Source organism: Lissotriton helveticus, chromosome 1_1 (genome assembly GCF_964261635.1).
Source record: "Lissotriton helveticus chromosome 1_1, aLisHel1.1, whole genome shotgun sequence".
Taxonomy (NCBI): domain Eukaryota; kingdom Metazoa; phylum Chordata; class Amphibia; order Caudata; family Salamandridae; genus Lissotriton; species Lissotriton helveticus.
Genome location: NC_136057.1, coordinates 1,746,342,458 through 1,746,359,967, shown reverse-complemented (window position 1 = coordinate 1,746,359,967; position 17,510 = coordinate 1,746,342,458). Strand labels below are relative to the sequence as shown.

Below are 17,510 nucleotides of genomic sequence, written 5' to 3'. Positions count from 1 at the left end.
GTTCTAATTTGTAACATGTCCTTATGTAACGTAACTGGTTCTATTGTACAGCGCTCTGACACCTTCGGGTAAATTCAGCGATATATAAAATTGCATTAAATAAATAAATACGTGATTCAAAAGCTGTCTTGTAAACCAGCATGGCGCCCAGCGCTGCCCCATTCTCTATAATAGGTGAGCGCTCTAGCTCTTAATAGACCTTTTGACCGTCACGCCTGTGTGTTCTGACGCACTTAACACGAAAGGCAGCTTCTGAGAGTTGATCGCTCCTTGTGATGCGCAGCGCACCAGCCTCTGACGCTGCAGCTGACGCTCGCGCGGGGCTGGGCGAGGTCCGAAGAAGCTGCTTCCGGGTATAGTGTTTCCTGGGAACTAGAACTAGAAGCCGCTGCCAGCATTTGGAGAAGACACCCAAACGGGGGCAAGAAGAGGTACCGAGGATAGAGGGGTGTGGAAAGGGCTTTCAAAGAGCTCGAGAAAGAGAGGCTACTTACTGGTAAACTCCGGCACTTGTCACAACAAGCCTCCCAAAAATGCTCAGCTACACGGGGCAACGGGTCCTGAAGCTTGTAATGTGCAGGAATGCGAGTGTTCACAGCGTTTTGCGGGCTTTAGTAGAGTTTGGTGTTGGTGGGTGGGTCTGGGGTCATGATCCAAGAGAGTACCGGGTGTATAGGAGTGAGGCTCCACAAATTGTTGGTGAGGCACAAGTCCTATGTACAGTTCAATGGGGAGGAGAGATAGATGACGAGCGTGCCCGCAGCACCTTACTCACAGTTATGATGCTTCAAGGAAAGCAACTCGGAAAGAAAAAAAAATCACCTTAAGTCAGGAACAATAAACACCAATGTTGTGTAGTGTAGCACCAACCACGATGTACAAATTACAATACCTACTTTAATATATACATTGTATACAGAGATCTAGAGGGTTTATGATCGTATGTTTTATTGGTGCCCTACAGAGGACTTCTGTTTGTACACTATAAAAAGTAAACTAGATATAAACCCAAATGGAAACGTGAAAAGAACATTTATTTTGATAATGTACATCGGTTGTTTATTTTCCATGTTTTGAGAACGTTACATTATGAATAAGTCAAAAATAAAAATGGGTATTTTTGCTTTGGACAGTTTTTCAACATATGAAGTAAACGTTATACCTTGAATAAAAGAATGTTTGGGTTCTAAAAGTATGAGAAATGAGAGATTTGTTTACATTGCAATCTTACGTGACTCGAACACTCCACCTCAATCCCCATTAGAAATGTTGATCACTTTGTGACTTATCTTTCTGAAAGCAGACGCTTAGCAATGCCAGAGCCTCCTGCATGTTCAGCCAGTAAACAATGTGAAAGCTTGTAGGTCTCTTCCCAGCCCTTAGGCATTGTTAAAAATTATTGGTGGGGTCCCACAATCCCTTATAACTTGCCGCCTATGACTAGTTGTGTATTTCAGAGCTGGAAGAAGCTTAACGGGTACAGGGTTTAATATCCCTTGAGAATTTTCTGTAGGATATGGTGGTGCAAGATTGGGCAGTTTAAGTGTGCAGAAGTGACAGGGTGTGTGTGGGTGTAAGAGTGCAGGAGGAAGAGTGTGTGCAGAAGAGAACCGAGTGTAAGATCGTGAAAGAGTGCATGAAGAGGCCAGGTGCAAGTGGGGCTAGGTGCGGGAGTGATAGGTGGGTGCAGAATTGATAGCTTTTTGTTCTGGCTGTGCCAAAATAATAACATTATGCAATATGTAATCATAGGTGTGAATGGAAAGCACAAAGAAGGTGCGGATGAGGAACTCTCTGCTCATACTAATGTAAACATTCTAGAAGAGCATCCCAAAAGGCACGCTCTTGCGTCAGAAGGCCTTTGTAATGAAAAGTGATTTCACTGGTCTATAAAAGCTTATTCCAGGTAAGTGGTTATGTGGGAATGCCCCCACTTTTGGGATTTCGTTGGTTGGTGCAAGCTATCATGGTAATATTGGTCCTTGGTGCACACATGCATTGTATGGTGCACCAGCAGTGTGTCAAGAATAAGGGGCACCAGACCAGATCTGCTAAATTAGGACAGCAAGCAAAGCACTAAATAAAACTCTGCAAATCTTAGGAGAGTAAGGTGCAGAGCAGAGGGAGGGGCTTTGGACATATCTTCCAAAATAACGATTAGTGAAAGATGATGCTGTATGATAAAGGTATTTGGGAAGGAACACATGGTGTGAGAATCACTAGACATAGCTACTCAATATGAAAACACTCTGTAGTCCTGGGCTTGCAATTGTTTTGCCTTCTGAGTTAGCCGGTGGCAGTCTAAAGGCACTACTAAAAGTATATTAATTAGTAGAGGCGGTGGCCACAGACCTGAAGAACCTGTTGGATATATGCTGCTTACTCAGGCTAAATCACTGCAATTTTGGGAGTGGCTGTGGTTTGAATTGAATATTTTGAAACCATGTACTGCTTGGTATGATGCTCTTGCAACCGTGAGGGAAACCAATGCTGAAGGAGTGACTGGTAGTTTAAGGATGCAATCTCACCCTAACCAGTGGACATGTTGGTATTGGTTTGATCACTGTCGTAGCTGGTCAACATTGATCAAGTCTTGCTTCGATTACTTACTGGTAATTGCATTACTCTGAGTCCTTATCTTGCTTGTTTCCTAACTACATGAGGGCCCCCGTGCCTCCACAACACACACACACTCTAATCTTATAAAAGCCCCCCCCTTACCTCCTATATGATCGGCTAGCTCCACCGAAGCTAGTTGGTGTGGACTGAGAGGGCGGGATGGAGGGCATAAGGAAGCCAAGCAGAAGAAGGACTGAGAGTAATGCAATTACCTGCAAGTATTGTAGCATTACCTTCTCTCTCTCGCTTGACTTCCTTACTACATGAGATGTACCCAAGCTATAAACAAAGGCAGGACAACTAAAGAAATTCAGAAACAAACTTTGTTATAGAAAGAAAAAAAGCCTTGGTTACACCCCTGCAGACAATACTTTTGAACCAAAGAGATCTTACACCGCAGGACCTTGAATGACACTGTATTGTTTAATAAATGTAGAAGGAATCGCCTAAGTGGCTGCCCCACACATTTTTGGTATTCAGCCAAACAAGCCCATTAAGCCCCTAGTTGACCTGCCCTGAACCTCTAACCAATACTGGGCACCAAACTGGTAATAAGCCAAGGCAATCGGAGAACAAGCTCATCTGCTCACAGTCTGTGTGGTAGGCTTGCAAACCTTCCTGGCATGCCCAAAATTCACAGAGAGGAACTCTGGCAGTTGTTCTCCATCCTCCCTGAATAAATGAAAACTGAACTACCAGGGATCAAAGACTAACTTCCTCAGGTTGACTGAGAATCGGGACAAAAGACTGGCAGAATGACCTTCTGCTGGCAAGGAAAGACATAATTGACCTTGGGAATAAACTCTGGTCCCAGGACAACTGAACGTCAAAGATCCGCAGAAAGGGGGCTCTACAGAAAAGAGATCATAGTTCACCTAGTCTCCTATCTAAAGTAATGGCCACCAGAAAAAAAGACTTTCAGGGTAAGAAACCAGAGTTAAATGGAAGAAAGTGTCAAAAGTTGAGTAACAAAGAGTCTGCACAACCATAGGCAAATCACAGGAAGGAGACACAGGTAAACGTCTAGGACGCATGTTGGAAAAACCTTTAAACCTCTTCTGAACCAAACACAGGGAATCCACCAGTGTACCCCAAGGAACCTTAAAAGCCCTGTTTGCGACACTTTGGAGCTTCAGCTTGGAAGAACACAGCCACAAAGAGAACCTGGCTTGCATAAACCAAAGGATCTGGGAAAGAGCAGCAGGTCATCCCAATCTCTTGTTTCCCAGGCTACTTCGCAAAGGAAACCGTGTCTAGCGTAGAAGGACCTAGTGGAAGATTTCCCGGCAGCCTGATTAGAAGTAGAAACTGAAATGGAACAACCCAGAGCCATCAGTCCTGACCGCTCCGACTATAAACCGACAATGTCATATGAACCAGTGACTACTCCTGAAGGACTGAGGAGCACAGAAAAGGAGGACTCATAGGTAGCAGCCACTCCCTGTCCCTCTTCATCATCACCAGAAGAGGAAACCAAGATGAGCCGCCCCATGCTGTAGCAACTAGGACAAACTGTACACCCTATCTCCTAACTCTGAGCAGAAACTTCTAGTCCAAACTGAAAGAAAACAGAAGACCCTGAGGCTAAGGACAGGACAGGTCATCTGTCCCTCAGGCTGACCGCTCACTTATCCTGGACCAAAAGCAAGGAAGTGGAGTGTTGCAAGCATCCGCAAATAGATCCACCAATGGACACTCCCACCTCTGACAAATCTGGCTGAACAGACCTAGGGCCGAGACAAAAGTTGTGAGAGAAGGGGATCACTCTACTCAACACATCTGCCAGCGATTTTTAGCAGACCCGAATATAAATTGCAGTTAGAGACCGGAGATGAAACTGTCTCTGAAAAAAAATGTGATCCGAAATGAGGGACAGGGACCGGACCTTTTTTGCCACCTGCCGGTTGATGTACAATTTAGCAGTTGTATTGTCCATCCTGACGAGAACAGCCCTGTTCTGAATCCATGGAGAGAAGACCAGGAGGGCCAAAGCGATTGCTTCGAGTTCCTCCAGTTCGCTGACCTGACACACTGAGAGGATGTCCACAGACCCTGCACCTGATATGAAGCCACCTAAGCGCCCCCTATCCCTTCATGCTCGCATCTGTGGTAACTATTACTATTATCTAAAATCTTGGGGTACCGGAAGGGGAGGACATGAAGACACCCCTTTCAGTAGAGTCAACAGATCCAACCACCAAGCTAGCTTTTGCTCCACAAACCGTGACATAAAAAGATGGAGAGAATTCTCCTGCAAGCCAGGATCCCAGGTCTGAACCAGGAAATGGATCCCAGGCCTGAAGCAGGAAATGAACCAGGACGCTCAGAAGGAATCTATCAAAGGAACCAAAAAGACAGTGACTGCCAGATCCCTCGGTACTCTCAACTAGTATGAAATCCTTGGAGAAAGAGAGCTCCGGAGGGCCAGAATATAGGACTGAACGTTCTCCAACCTGCTGTCTGGAAGAGTCACCACCCCGATGTCTGTGTGAAACCGGGCTTCGATGAAGACACACTCCTGTGCTGGAATCAACTCTGATTTCTTTGAGATAGAAACCCATGGGATGTTAACACTCAAATGGAGAGGGAGAAGTGAGGCCGCTGTACATCCTCCCTAGCCAAAACACTATAACAAAAAGGTACCACAGCTCAAAAAGGAAAAGAGAGACTTTTTCCAATTTGGAAATTCAAGTCTGATCCCTACTTGGACATCAGAAGAATGTGGTCGGGACATTTGGAATACCAATCTTTTGGTAGAGGAATCCTCACACACTATTTGTGTCATGTTCCTCATCAGCAACCTCTCTCCACCCTGATAGGACAATGTTATGAGGGCGGACCAACCTCCTGGTGAACTCTAACGAAGGAGGGAGTTCTTAGTTGAAGATCAACAAATGGCACAATACAGACACATTTAAAAATACCTTGGGGTGCCCAGGTAAATGACCTTTTAAATTTTGGGGACCTCGGGTGTATCTGAAAACAAGAACAAGATGGCAAATTAGAGCAATGACTCAAACCATCTCCTTAACCCAGCATGTTTCTGCACCTATAATTAGCCTATAACGGCCTTGGGCATTCTTCAGGGCTAATGATGTCTAACTGATTGACCTAATCGCCAAATGCAAAATACAGTAAAAACCAAAGAGCCTAAGTGAAAATCCTACCTGGACGTAGGTACATTCCACCCTAATTTAGGGGATACCAGCTGCCTGGTCTGGGAGGGGATGATGTCCTCTTTAGTCACACATTCGTCAGAAGGTCATTGTGTTACTTGACCTGTATAGACTGCACCTTCTCCCAGCCACAGGGCTTGTCTGTCACTCCTTGGCGAGCACAGCTATCCCCAGTATTACTCCTTGCCTGTATTTCCTTGGAGCAGCATTGTTCTCTCCATCCGGGCAATTCCGCAGGGATCAAAACCGCCAAACCCACAAGTATTCTCCAGAGCACAGGCGCTGCAGGAGGACACACAGTAAACCTCAGTTGCTGTTGTGGCCCCTGCCAGAAGCTGTCTCCAGTCCCCCGGGCCCCATCCTTTAAGAGGCGACACTGGCAAATGGATTCAGGAGCGGGTGCCCCGCAGCGGCCCATCTTGGAGAAGACCAAAAAGAACAGGAAGTTAGGAGGGGGAGAGGGGCTTTTATTACATTAGAGGGGGTGTCAGTTGAGGTGCGGGAGGCCTCGTGATTAGGAAGCCAGAGAGAGGAAAAGGTAATGCTACTTTTTTGACATTAGCTGAATTTCCATGAACCTGTTTGTACCCTCCTTTCTGAACTGCTGCTCTTCGTTTGTGATCAACAATTCATTTCTATAACTCCCTTCCTGTTCATGTTTTGGTATTAAATATGATTAGGGCTCCCGGTTTTATGATATTTATTTTATTGACCGTTCAGTCTGTATTTATCCATATTTTTTTGTGCTTATTTGATCTGCATTTATCCATTTTAATTTTGAGTTTTCTGCAAAAATGAAGCTGAAATTAGTATGTTTCCACATTTATTTAACTGGTAAATGTGCACTAATGCTTGAATGCCTACCCGGTTTCAATGCTGTAAACACCCACAGAAGATAAAATAATACGCTTATAAGAAAATATGCACATTTTAGTATCAACCCTGTGCATATCTACTGCTGTGAAAGCCTCTTTACTAAAATTCCTTTCTTTTTTAGCCCCCTTACCTATTAATCCATATAGCTATTGGCCTGGCAGTCACGGCAGACAGTATTTAGAATTACTCAAAAAGCAACCAATTTTCCGGTTTTATCCAAATTTAAAAATAAATACAGACAAGAAAATAAATGTGTTCTGTAAAAATTAGTAAAAATTGAAAACCGGGACCCTTGATTATGATCGTGTGTGTCCGCATGAACATACTCGTTATTTCGTACAAGAACATGTGCTGTGAGAAAGGGAATTGCACACGGAATCGCAAGCTTTACTTGCTTTTTGTCTGGTGTCCTGTTTCCAAGAGACAGTGTAAAACATAATGTAACCATTAACTTTTATCTTTGACGATTAAAGTTGGCAAACTAGGCATTTGTAGCATTAGATGGTCTTAAACCTTGTGTATTCAGCATTCAGTGTTTGTTCCCTGTGGTGGCATTCTAAACCTGGCAGTTGGATTGCAACCAACCTCTTTGAGACACCAGAGCGTTCCTATTTTAATAAAATATCCTGTTTTATCCTCTTACTGTTGTGACACTTCTCTACGACCGCATTATTTCTCGATCGCATGTACATGGACAACGAATAAACACAGCTGTGGTTTATACAAAATACACAAGTCCACGTAGGAGATCTCCATTCCTGAACTCTTTGATTATTTTGTTAACCACATTGAACTTCCCCAGGACGATCAGGAGCCATTGTGGTCCATGTGGTAACTGTGCGAGCTCCTGCGCTGTTCACTCGTGGTGCCTTAGGGGTGGCTTTTTTACTTATCCGGTGGTTAATTTGACTTTCTTAGTACTATGTTGTCACAAATCCTCTACTTGAAACACTGATCCAACTGAAACCCTGATGGTTTGATCACCTCCTAATGAAACTGCAGGTAGTTAAATGATTAGTCTTGGACCATGTGGAGCCACTGCCCCACTTTTCATTTGATTGTTGATTTGAAAAGCCTAGATAAAAAATGTAGTTTGATGTTTTGCTTACCATAGAAAGAGGCATATATGTTGTTTACATGATGTGCTTCATGGTTCTAATTTTTGAATATATGTATATTTTTTTGTTTGTTTGGGATCCCGTCAGGTTTCCTGGCAATGATCCCACATCTCGCACGGAAGCCCCAATTTAACCAGGCCTCATCACGACGAAGGATTGATGCATTCCGTCGCCCCCAGCGCTCTGCAGTATGGGAATGTGAGTCAAGAAGTCGCCCTGCAAAGGTCAGACGAGGGCACCTCACCTGCAGTGCGGTCTTCCATCACAGAGAAGAACTGCAATGGCCAATTTGCCCGGCCGGAGAGTCCCCAGTCGGGGGAGCTGGACGAAGTGGACAAGATTAAAAGCAAGCTGATGTCTGCTTGGAACAATGTGAAATATGGTGTGTGACTAGATGTTGTGGAAGTGTGACTGGATGTTCATTTGAAAGAGATTGATGTTGTCTCCTGCTTAGCGGGGGCAGTACGAAAACCTTCCTCATAGACTGTCCCATAGAACATAACGTTTTTTTTTTTAGAACTGTTATTTATCACTGACATTGCTGGCCCTTTATTAGATGACATCTTCTAATAAGCAGTAGCCCTTAGTTAATAACATGTTGTCTTCCTCTTACAGCCCATCCATCCCTCCGCCTTTTTGACCTTATAGCTTTTAAGGAGGAGGGAAGAATGGGTGGTAAAAGAAAGGCACCACTTCAGTCTTATATGGAGCCTTGCCACTTACCCTTTGGGGACCAGCTTTACCATTTTAAGTTTGCCTTGCTTCACCACCCACATAATAAACTACTAGTTTTATGTACTCTAGTATTGGTTATAACTTACTGTCATTTTGCCAGCATGCCTATCTTGAAAACGTTTTCCTGTCATGCCACGTGTTAGTTGAAAACTGACAATGATTTGATTAAACAAATCAAAGCCTGGTTTCTGTTTACTTGTTGGGAAGATTTATAAAAAAATAAATCACCTGTTTGTCCCATTTTTCAAAACGTCTTGGAATCTTTGGTAGTTGTCAATGTAGCAGTTGTCTAGATCAGGGATGTCCATCTTATGTCCAGGAGGGCCTCATCCAGAATAACTACTGAGCAGGAAAATAAGTTTCATTTTGACTTAGGTATTGCAAATATATTGTGTCTGGGTATCCTAAAATCCTGTCATGGACATGGCAATCCTGCTCCAACGCTGGAAAGCCTGATCTAGACTCTTATGTATTCAAACAATCAAACAACCTTTCCACAGTAACCCACAGCCACTCATTTAAAATCTGCTTTAATGAATGAATGAAGAATATTTGAAGAGTGCTCTTATTACCCTCTCGAATGTCCTGGTGCAAAGCAGACTTCCGATTAAAAAAATAAAAATAAAAACATGTCTTAAGCTTCTTCCGGATCTCTGGTGGTTAAGAGTACCCAGATACACCAAGGTAGGACTTTTCGTTGATTAGAACGAAGATGAGCAGATTCTGGCCTTCTTAATGCCTGGATACTGGACAGGATTGGTCGTAGCAGGGCCTTCGTTCTTGCAGTGAAATACATTCTAACACGATTCTGGGCGTAAGCAGGGCCTGAATTGTGTGTGGCTTTGTAACATAAGCAAATCGCTTTAAAAATATACATCTGGTACACTGTATCAAAGAGTAATGGAGGATTTCAAGGCCAATCATAGAATTAACTGAGCAGTAGCATTTTTTTTATAATTTGCAGTCTCGTTCAGTTAAGGTGGTAAACAGAGATGGAATTAGTTGCAGTAGTCGAATTTTTATACAATAACCCTCACGAACATTTGTTCCCCTGCCTAGTTTGTGTTTCAGACACACTGCTTTCTGGGTTTGGGGTGGAGCACAACATACCCCTTTCAAACTTGCACCCTTTCTCTTTGAAACAACACCTAATGTAGCAGTTCTCACCTTTTTGACTTCTGTGCATGTGTCATTATTGTAAGTTAGGGACCCCCGGCCTAAGAAATTTCTATGGTTTCAATCCCAAAAGAGTACACAGAAAATACAAAAACAAGTATATGCAAAGCAAATGCTCAAATATTTAAATATTTGTTAAGTTCACAAACAAATATAGAAAAAGCTTGTAGATTCGGTTTTGCTTCTTTAATTGTTTATACTTAATTTAAATGTGTTCATTTTAATATTTAATTTTGTTAAACAATTGCGTACCCACTAAGTGGTCCTTGCGCACCCCAAGGGGACCTCCAACCACAGATTAGAAACCAATGACCTAGTGCAAATGTAAACTTTGTAACCTTTTCCCATCCCTGGCAGGTTGGGCTGTTAAAACGAAAACTAGTTTCAGCAAGTCATCCCCACTGCATCTCCTGGGACGTTGCTACTTCTTAGACCGTGAAGGTAACTGTATAATCCATTTTATAGCTAATGGGTGATCCAAGCCTCTTCGAGTTACATTGATAAGTAATGAGTTCATTCTCTTGATGGTGTTTTGCAAGTGTAATATCGCATAATTAAACTTTGATCATCACTGTTATTTTTGTAGATTCATGATATCTGTTTTCATATCATAAGGCTGCTTTAGAAGAGCAGTTTTTACCAAGTCACCAAATGGGGGTTACGCTCTTAACGAATTATGCTATTTCCTGATACTTGAAGGGGTGAACGTTTTCAATGTATTAAGGGCTTTTAATATGGTACAGCCCATCTAGTCTGCTTCTGAGCAGGAACATGATGGTTAAGGAGCTGTTACAAAGTGAAAAGGAAGTAACAACTCTAGTCACGACTTAACTGGTTATACAAAATGTCTCTTCTTAAATGAAGAACTAGTGAAAATGATTTTTCTACAGAAAGTGAAGTGTCATCACACTTGACCTCCAAATAAATGTCTTCAAATATATTGCATAGCGTATGCAAGTCTCCAGGTGCCAAATGTGTTGTTTTGGGCTGTGAGTAGGATGTTGTGGCTTCCGGATCTCCAGGCTTTTTTCTGGGTGCCTACCTGTGTCTTTACAGGTTTTTGAAGCCCTGACCACAACATAACTGTGTCTTTTAAAAAAAAATGTTTATGGATTTGGAGGAAGCTGACATGCAGGTCTAAAAGTCATTGTTTACTTCACAGCATGTCTTCTACAGTTTTCCTCGAAACAAGATAACCTTTTACCATACCTGTGTAAGGTGAAACAGGCAACTTTGTGTTCTAAGAATAAAAAAAAAAGATAAACTACAATTTTAGAAGATTGTGCTGTATAGCTGATATTTCTAGGAATTATTTCCAAATGTGAACTTAGTGTATGTGTTGCACTTGTTGGCCTAATTCTGTTTTGTGAAAAGACACCTTCATTTTCATGTCAGTTGGGGTACGCCTGTTCTTTTTAATACAGGTCTCTATCTTGTTTAGGCAAGCAGGCAATATTGGATGGGGATTCAGGTGATTTTGGCCTCCGTAATCTTACCCCGGACTACCTCGCTAGTTGCACCACGAGCGTGGCCTCTGTAGCTTATCTGTCATGTTCTTTCTTGAGCTGCTGTCTATCCACTGTTAGAGATGTTATGTAATTGCTGAACATAGTTGCTGATTCCTGGAACACTGCAAACTTGATGTGGTTCACAGGAGAGCAATATTGCAGAATCTTGACCTGTTCATTGCAGCCTTTTGGGAAGAATCTCGGAATGGTTAGAGCGATGGCCGCATTCTGAGTGAGCTCCTCTCCAGACGCCAACAATATCCTTCCAAAATCCTACATACAATGACACCCGACAGCGAAATATGATGAGGTGAGCATGGGCACCTCGAGAACCAAGAATATTCCTGCTGCTGACTCAAATCTCTGGTGGAGAGACATCCGACGTGGGAGGGCCATGGCAAGCCAAAACAAAACTAAAGCCTCGGTCTGCAGTGGCAAGCAGTCCGAGACGCACTGCACGTAATGCGGCATTAGGACAGTCATCGGACTGCTGAGATCGATATATGTAGCCCGGAGTGACCAAGCGGTGAGTGACTGGCATGGAGACCTGCGCAGGAGGGCCCCTCTGAGTATTGTGGCATTGGAGGCGGTGTGTGGTCCCGAGGAGAGTGGCTGACAAAGTGTAAAGGCTGTGGCGAGTGGAACGGGCATAGCGCGCAGAGACATCGGCCATATAACAATTTGTAGAGACACGCATCGGAGGACTTGGCTGTGGATTGCGTATCTCTTTGTGGTTACACGCCCTGCGTCTGAGGATCCTGCAGTGCGGGAGGTGCGGCGGCGGAGCTGGTGGGGTCGGGCGAAGGGTGCGTAGACTATTTTCCTGCGTCTCCCTCCAGAGCTGCATATACTGCGCCCCCCGTGCATGCACAGAACGGATCTGCGGTGAGGCGCGCAGGTGGGTGCCTGGACACACAGAACTGCCCAACCTCGCTTGATATGGAGCCTTTTGACTGCCTGATGGTGTCGGGTATGACGAGCTAGTGCCCACCTTGTGCTTTTTGGAACCTGGGCTTCGTCTCTGCACTGCCCCATCTCCTGTGCAGAGTGTGGTGGTGCCCGCAGGAGACCTATTGGTGCTCTCTCTGATTTGCGGACCGCGTGCACATAGGGGCGCCACCATTTGAAAAAGCGGGCTGAAAGTGCGCAGATAAGCGTGCAGAGTGACGCAGAAGGCCTGATCCTTGGCGCACGACCTGGTTCTTCTGAGGCGAGGTGCGCACAAATAAGGTGCAGGAAATAGGGTGACCCACCGGGAAAATAGTTGAGAGCTGCATCAGGGGTCCACACCGCTACAAAACATAAAACAGTTAGGAAATAAATTACAGAGGTCTGCACGAAGGTCTACCTGTTGGTTACATGGCACCTTAATTCATGGCGGAATTACGTGACACTCCGAGCTGTGGTGATTTTTGTGTCCCAACCACCTGCTTGCAAGCTATATACCACCCACTACTTATTATAAACCTCACAGAGGCGGACCAAAGGCGTCGGCACTATGGGCAAGACAGACCGCACCCAGCCCAAACTAACTTTTGATCAAACAAAGAAGCAGCCTGATTAAGGGTCAGAGAGCCAACCGTCGACCCAATCTACGGTGGGAGCAACAGGTGGAGTAACGAACGATAATATCCAAGCCATGTTTGCCACGATTCAAACTGCGCTGTCAAATTTTGACAGAAAGATAGATTCTCTGACATATAGAGTCAATAGGATGTCTGAGCGCATAGACAAACACACAGAATAGAAATGGCGGAGGGCAGAATATCCGAGGCTGAAGACAATCAAGCTCAGATGGACACAAAATAGGTCAAGATGGATAGGCAGCTTGCGGCCATGGCTGCGAAGGCAGAAGATTTAGAGGCGAGGTCTCGAAGAAACAACATCCGCCTCACGGGTGTATCGGAGATGAGGAATACAAGTCCCATGGAAAAATTTGTTGAACAACTGCTCATATCCCTACTAGGCCATGAAACATTCTCTGATATATTCATCGTTGAGAGAGCGCACAGATCATTAGCACCAAAACCGCCGGCTGGCTCGAGACCAAGACCGATTATTGAGTGACTTTTTAATTATAGGGACAGGGAAGGGAAGAGAAATGGGCAAACTGAACCACGAAGGTTTGGATATTTCCCTCTACCCTGACTTCACAGCCTGAGTACAAGATGCAAGGAAAAAGTTCAACATGGCGAAACAGAAACTAAGAGACTTAAACATACCATATGCTATGTTGTATACCACCAGACTTAGGGTTACGGATGAGGGGAAGTCTAGGATCTACAATGACCTTCAGGCTGTGTTAAAGTTTCTCCAACAGAAAAGTCAGAGGGCCACGAGGAGGAAATCGCCATGGGGATACCCGGAAGACCAATCTACCACATCGGACGTGGAATGAAAGGTTCAGGATGTCTTCGCCAATGCGGGCTTGCAGGCTCGGACGCTCAGTGGTGAAATGCTAAAGAACTGTCCAGGCAGCAATAGACCATGCCCTTTTGCTGGTTCATCAGCCTTACTGGCTGAACGACGCCAGGCCTAAAGACTGTCCTACGTGTTACGAAGCGGGGCCTACTCCACGCCGTTGAGAGCTAATCTGATCGCAGGAGGCTTGATAGCTGGGTCCAGGAGACATGAACAACCAGATAAGTCGAACGATTTGACAAGCTTACAATTGACTCAAGTGCTTATGTACATTTTTGTTGTTCTCGGGAGGCTCCGGATTGAGGAATTGATGTTTGATTCTGATCTCTATCTCAGTGCTCGTTAGATGTGGAAGTATTATAAATGTCGAATGTCTAATATTCTAGCTGACGCGTTTACCCATGTGGTTTTACCCACAGGTAAAGGGTTAGCAGCTCTTACCCTTCAGTGTGAACCGCAACAGTTCTTCATTGTTTTTTTGCCTATTTTGTTTTTTGAGGGGGCGGGGGAGGGGCTGAACAATGTTTTTTGGGAATGTCTGCTGCATGCGAGGAGGCGGAGTGGGTGGCAGGTGGGGGTCAGGAATGTATGGAAAATTCCGGTTGACGTTGAGCAGAGATACATATGTTTTTTTTCTTCCTTACCAACACATGGACATCACAGTGAGGGAGGTTAGTGGTAAGGACAGCAATAGAAATGGCTGACACAAACCTGAATACCCAAAAATTGACGTTTCTGTCCTGGAATGTTCGTGGACTTCAAATTCCCCAGAAGATACGTAGAGTGCTGGCATACTTGGATAGGCATGGAATTGATGTTTCAAAGAAGTAATGTTATGCTGTTCCTCAAGTGGTGGAGTTGTAGAGTCAACTACAGGTTGGGTCCAGCTATGCCCACAAAGGCTCTAGTTGGAAATCCATTTGTTGGATTTTAATTCCCTCACACACCCTCTCGGGTGTCATGCTTCATCGTATGGGCTGCTACTCGTTGGGTTGGTGGTGCAATACCCAACGGGCTCACCTAAAAAGGGGCACTTTATTGGAGATCTTTTATCCAACAGCCGTATGATGAAGTGCGGGTATGGGGCCAGAAGTGTGCAGATGTGGTTTAAAAAGTAGGACTGGGAGTACCTGGCGTGGAATTCTTTATTCTGGGGGTCTCCTGCCCTAGTTAAAAACACTGAACACGGCACTCATCAGAGTGTAATGTCTCGTGGTAGAGTGTCCGTTGTTAGTAATCGTAGGTCAACATGTTTCTCTCGTATTGTAAATTACTTGCGATTCTTCAGGACCAGGAAAACTATCTACACTTAAAATCTTTTGGTAACTCAGTTTGACAAAAGAAGGAAAGTCTCCTGCACTATCCACCGACCAAAGAAGGAAAGGTGTCTGTTTATAAAAAAGAAGTATCTGTGGTAGCCTGGGTCCAGACCCAGTGAATTGGGTAGGTCGGGAGGAACGACTCAAGAAGCCAAACTCGAGCACACATAGGAGCCAAGCCTTATGTGTTGACCACAGAGTACTGTTGACGCCTGGATACTTTAAAGAATTAGGCAGATCCGGGCTACCACAGATACTTATTTTTTATAAATAGACACCTTTCCTTCTTTGGTCGGTGGATAATGCAGGAGTACTGTGGGAAGCGTTTAAAGTCACGATAAGGGGGTACTGTATTAATAGGCACGCTGGCATATACTGAAGGACATTCAGCAACAACTGAATTTGATAGACTCGAGGAAGAACACACACTGACCCTGCACTACTAGCACAAATACGGGGGAAAATGGATGATTATCAATCACAAGCCGCAGACGAAGTAAAATACAAAGCATGTAGATTCACAGCGCGTACCTATGGTGAGGGTGGTAGACAAGGGCGGGCTTTATCAAGGAAAAAAAATACCGGTGCCAACGATGCCATTCATTACACAAATAGTGGACAACCACAACCGTGACCTATATGACACTGTCTATTTTGGAATGCTTTAAGCACTATTTCTGCCATCTCTATGACACACATACGACAGTTACCGCATTAGAAATAAATCCGTATCTGCAGGATATCAGTATAGCCTGGTTGTCGGACACACATAGGAAATTCCTGAGTCATCATATTACTAAAGATGAAATTATAGACGCCATAAATTCCCTTCCGAACAACAAAGCACGTGGCCTGGACGGGCTCCCCAGTAAATTTTATAAAGAATACCAGGATTTGCTAATACCATACTTAGCTGAAATGTTCAACGAAGCGTATGAGTAAGGTAAACTAACCACTCCATTAAGGGAAGCTCTATTGATGGCCCTTTCCAAACCGGATAACGATCTCACAAAATGTGACTCTTACCGGTCACTATCCTTAATTAATATTGATGTTAAGATCTTATCAAAAATCATTGCAACCAGGATACAGCTCCTACAGGAGAAACTGGTGCTGCCTGACCAGGCAGGTTTTGTACCAAATAGATCCACGTCTCATAAACTCCGAACAATATTTGCAAAGGAATCACCATTTAGACCCAGAAATACAAGCAGCAGCGGCATAATTAGATGTAGCGAAAGCCTTCCATCGATTGAGTGGGTATATATGTTTACAGTGCTATGTAGAATGGGCTTTCCGGAGCCGTTCCTGAAATGGATAGAATTATTATATAATGATCCCACTGCTAGGGTCCCATACGAAGAGGCACGAAACAGGGTTGCCCGCTCTCCTATCCTGTTCACGCTAGTCATAGAACACTTGGCTTGCATGATCAGACAACGGCACTCGGAGACGGCTCTACAATTCAAACTCCGCCCTCTCAGCATTTCTCTCTATGCTGACGATATGGTGCTTTTCACCCGAAACCCTGACACGCATTTAAACACACTTATCAGGGAATACGTGCGATTCGAACAATATTCAGGACTGCGTTTAAACTGGGACAAGTCGGTGGTCATACCGCTGACACTGGTCACAACACAACCAATTTTGGGTTACCCCCTAAAATGGCATACAGACCTGGTAAAATACCTGGGCATATGGATTCATAGGGACCCGGAACAAGTAGTAAGGGACAACTACGGCAGGGCAATAATCAAACTGAATGAGCAAATAGATAGATGGATAAAGAGGCCCCTTTCTCTGGCAGATCGGATAGCTCTGCAAAAGATGATTGTTCTACCTAAATTCTTATATTTATTTAGTAATATACCTAGCTGGCTAACACAGGCAATGTTCTCAACCTTACGAACTGCAATGTAGAAGTTGACATGGGCAGGGAAACAGGCCAGGGTGCGGTGGGATATACTGACTGAGCCATATCACAAGGGAGGTTTCGGTGCACCGGACCTTCAACTATATTACTATTTTGCACAGGCCCAATATGCTCATTACTGGCTACAGACACACACGTTCAATTTCTCATGTGGGGGTGGAAACAGACAGCGTGGAAACGACCCCACTGACGGCCTATGTGGCAGACCTGAGATCCTTTACCCATCATGACAGGATTCAAACCGTACATTGCACTTCTAGAGCTTGGTACAAACTGGTGCAGCGCGCAAATAAACTTTCTGTTTATGCGCCAGCACTACCTATCGCACATCACCCGAGACTGTCTGTTACGCAAGAAAAAGTTATGCTACGACTTTTTTATGAAATGTAATTGACCACTATGGCGGATGTATTCCCACATGGGAGATTAATTGGGATAGATGACCCATCACTAAGTATACGTAACACCCCCATGAAAGTGTTGCAGACGCCGATAAAGGAACTATATGACTCATATCCGGAGGAACCGTCTCACTTACAAACACTACAGACAATGATGGTGGCACCTATCCGCCGTAAACTGGTTACCCGTCTATACACTGCGGCACAAGCGGAACACAGTGGAAC

At 44.4% G+C, this 17,510-nt stretch overlaps 1 protein-coding gene across 3 annotated transcripts in view; it reads left to right on the top strand.

Moving 5' to 3' along the window:
* The first annotated feature begins 226 nt into the window (after positions 1-226).
* The window catches only part of ATG4D (autophagy related 4D cysteine peptidase), a 119,083-nt gene continuing 101,799 nt past the window's right edge, over positions 227-17,510 (top strand). Inside the window, exons 1-4 of one of the 3 annotated variants that reach the window (XM_078639947.1) lie at positions 227-431; positions 1,753-1,906; positions 7,877-8,171; positions 10,058-10,141. In XM_078639947.1, coding sequence (XP_078496073.1) covers positions 7,949-8,171; positions 10,058-10,141 — 307 coding nt within the window. In that variant the 5' untranslated portion in view covers positions 227-431; positions 1,753-1,906; positions 7,877-7,948. Of the gene's footprint in view, positions 497-1,752; positions 1,907-7,876; positions 8,172-10,057; positions 10,142-17,510 lie in introns of all 3 variants that reach the window. The other 2 variants (XM_078639954.1, XM_078639960.1) reach the window with 2 other exon arrangements.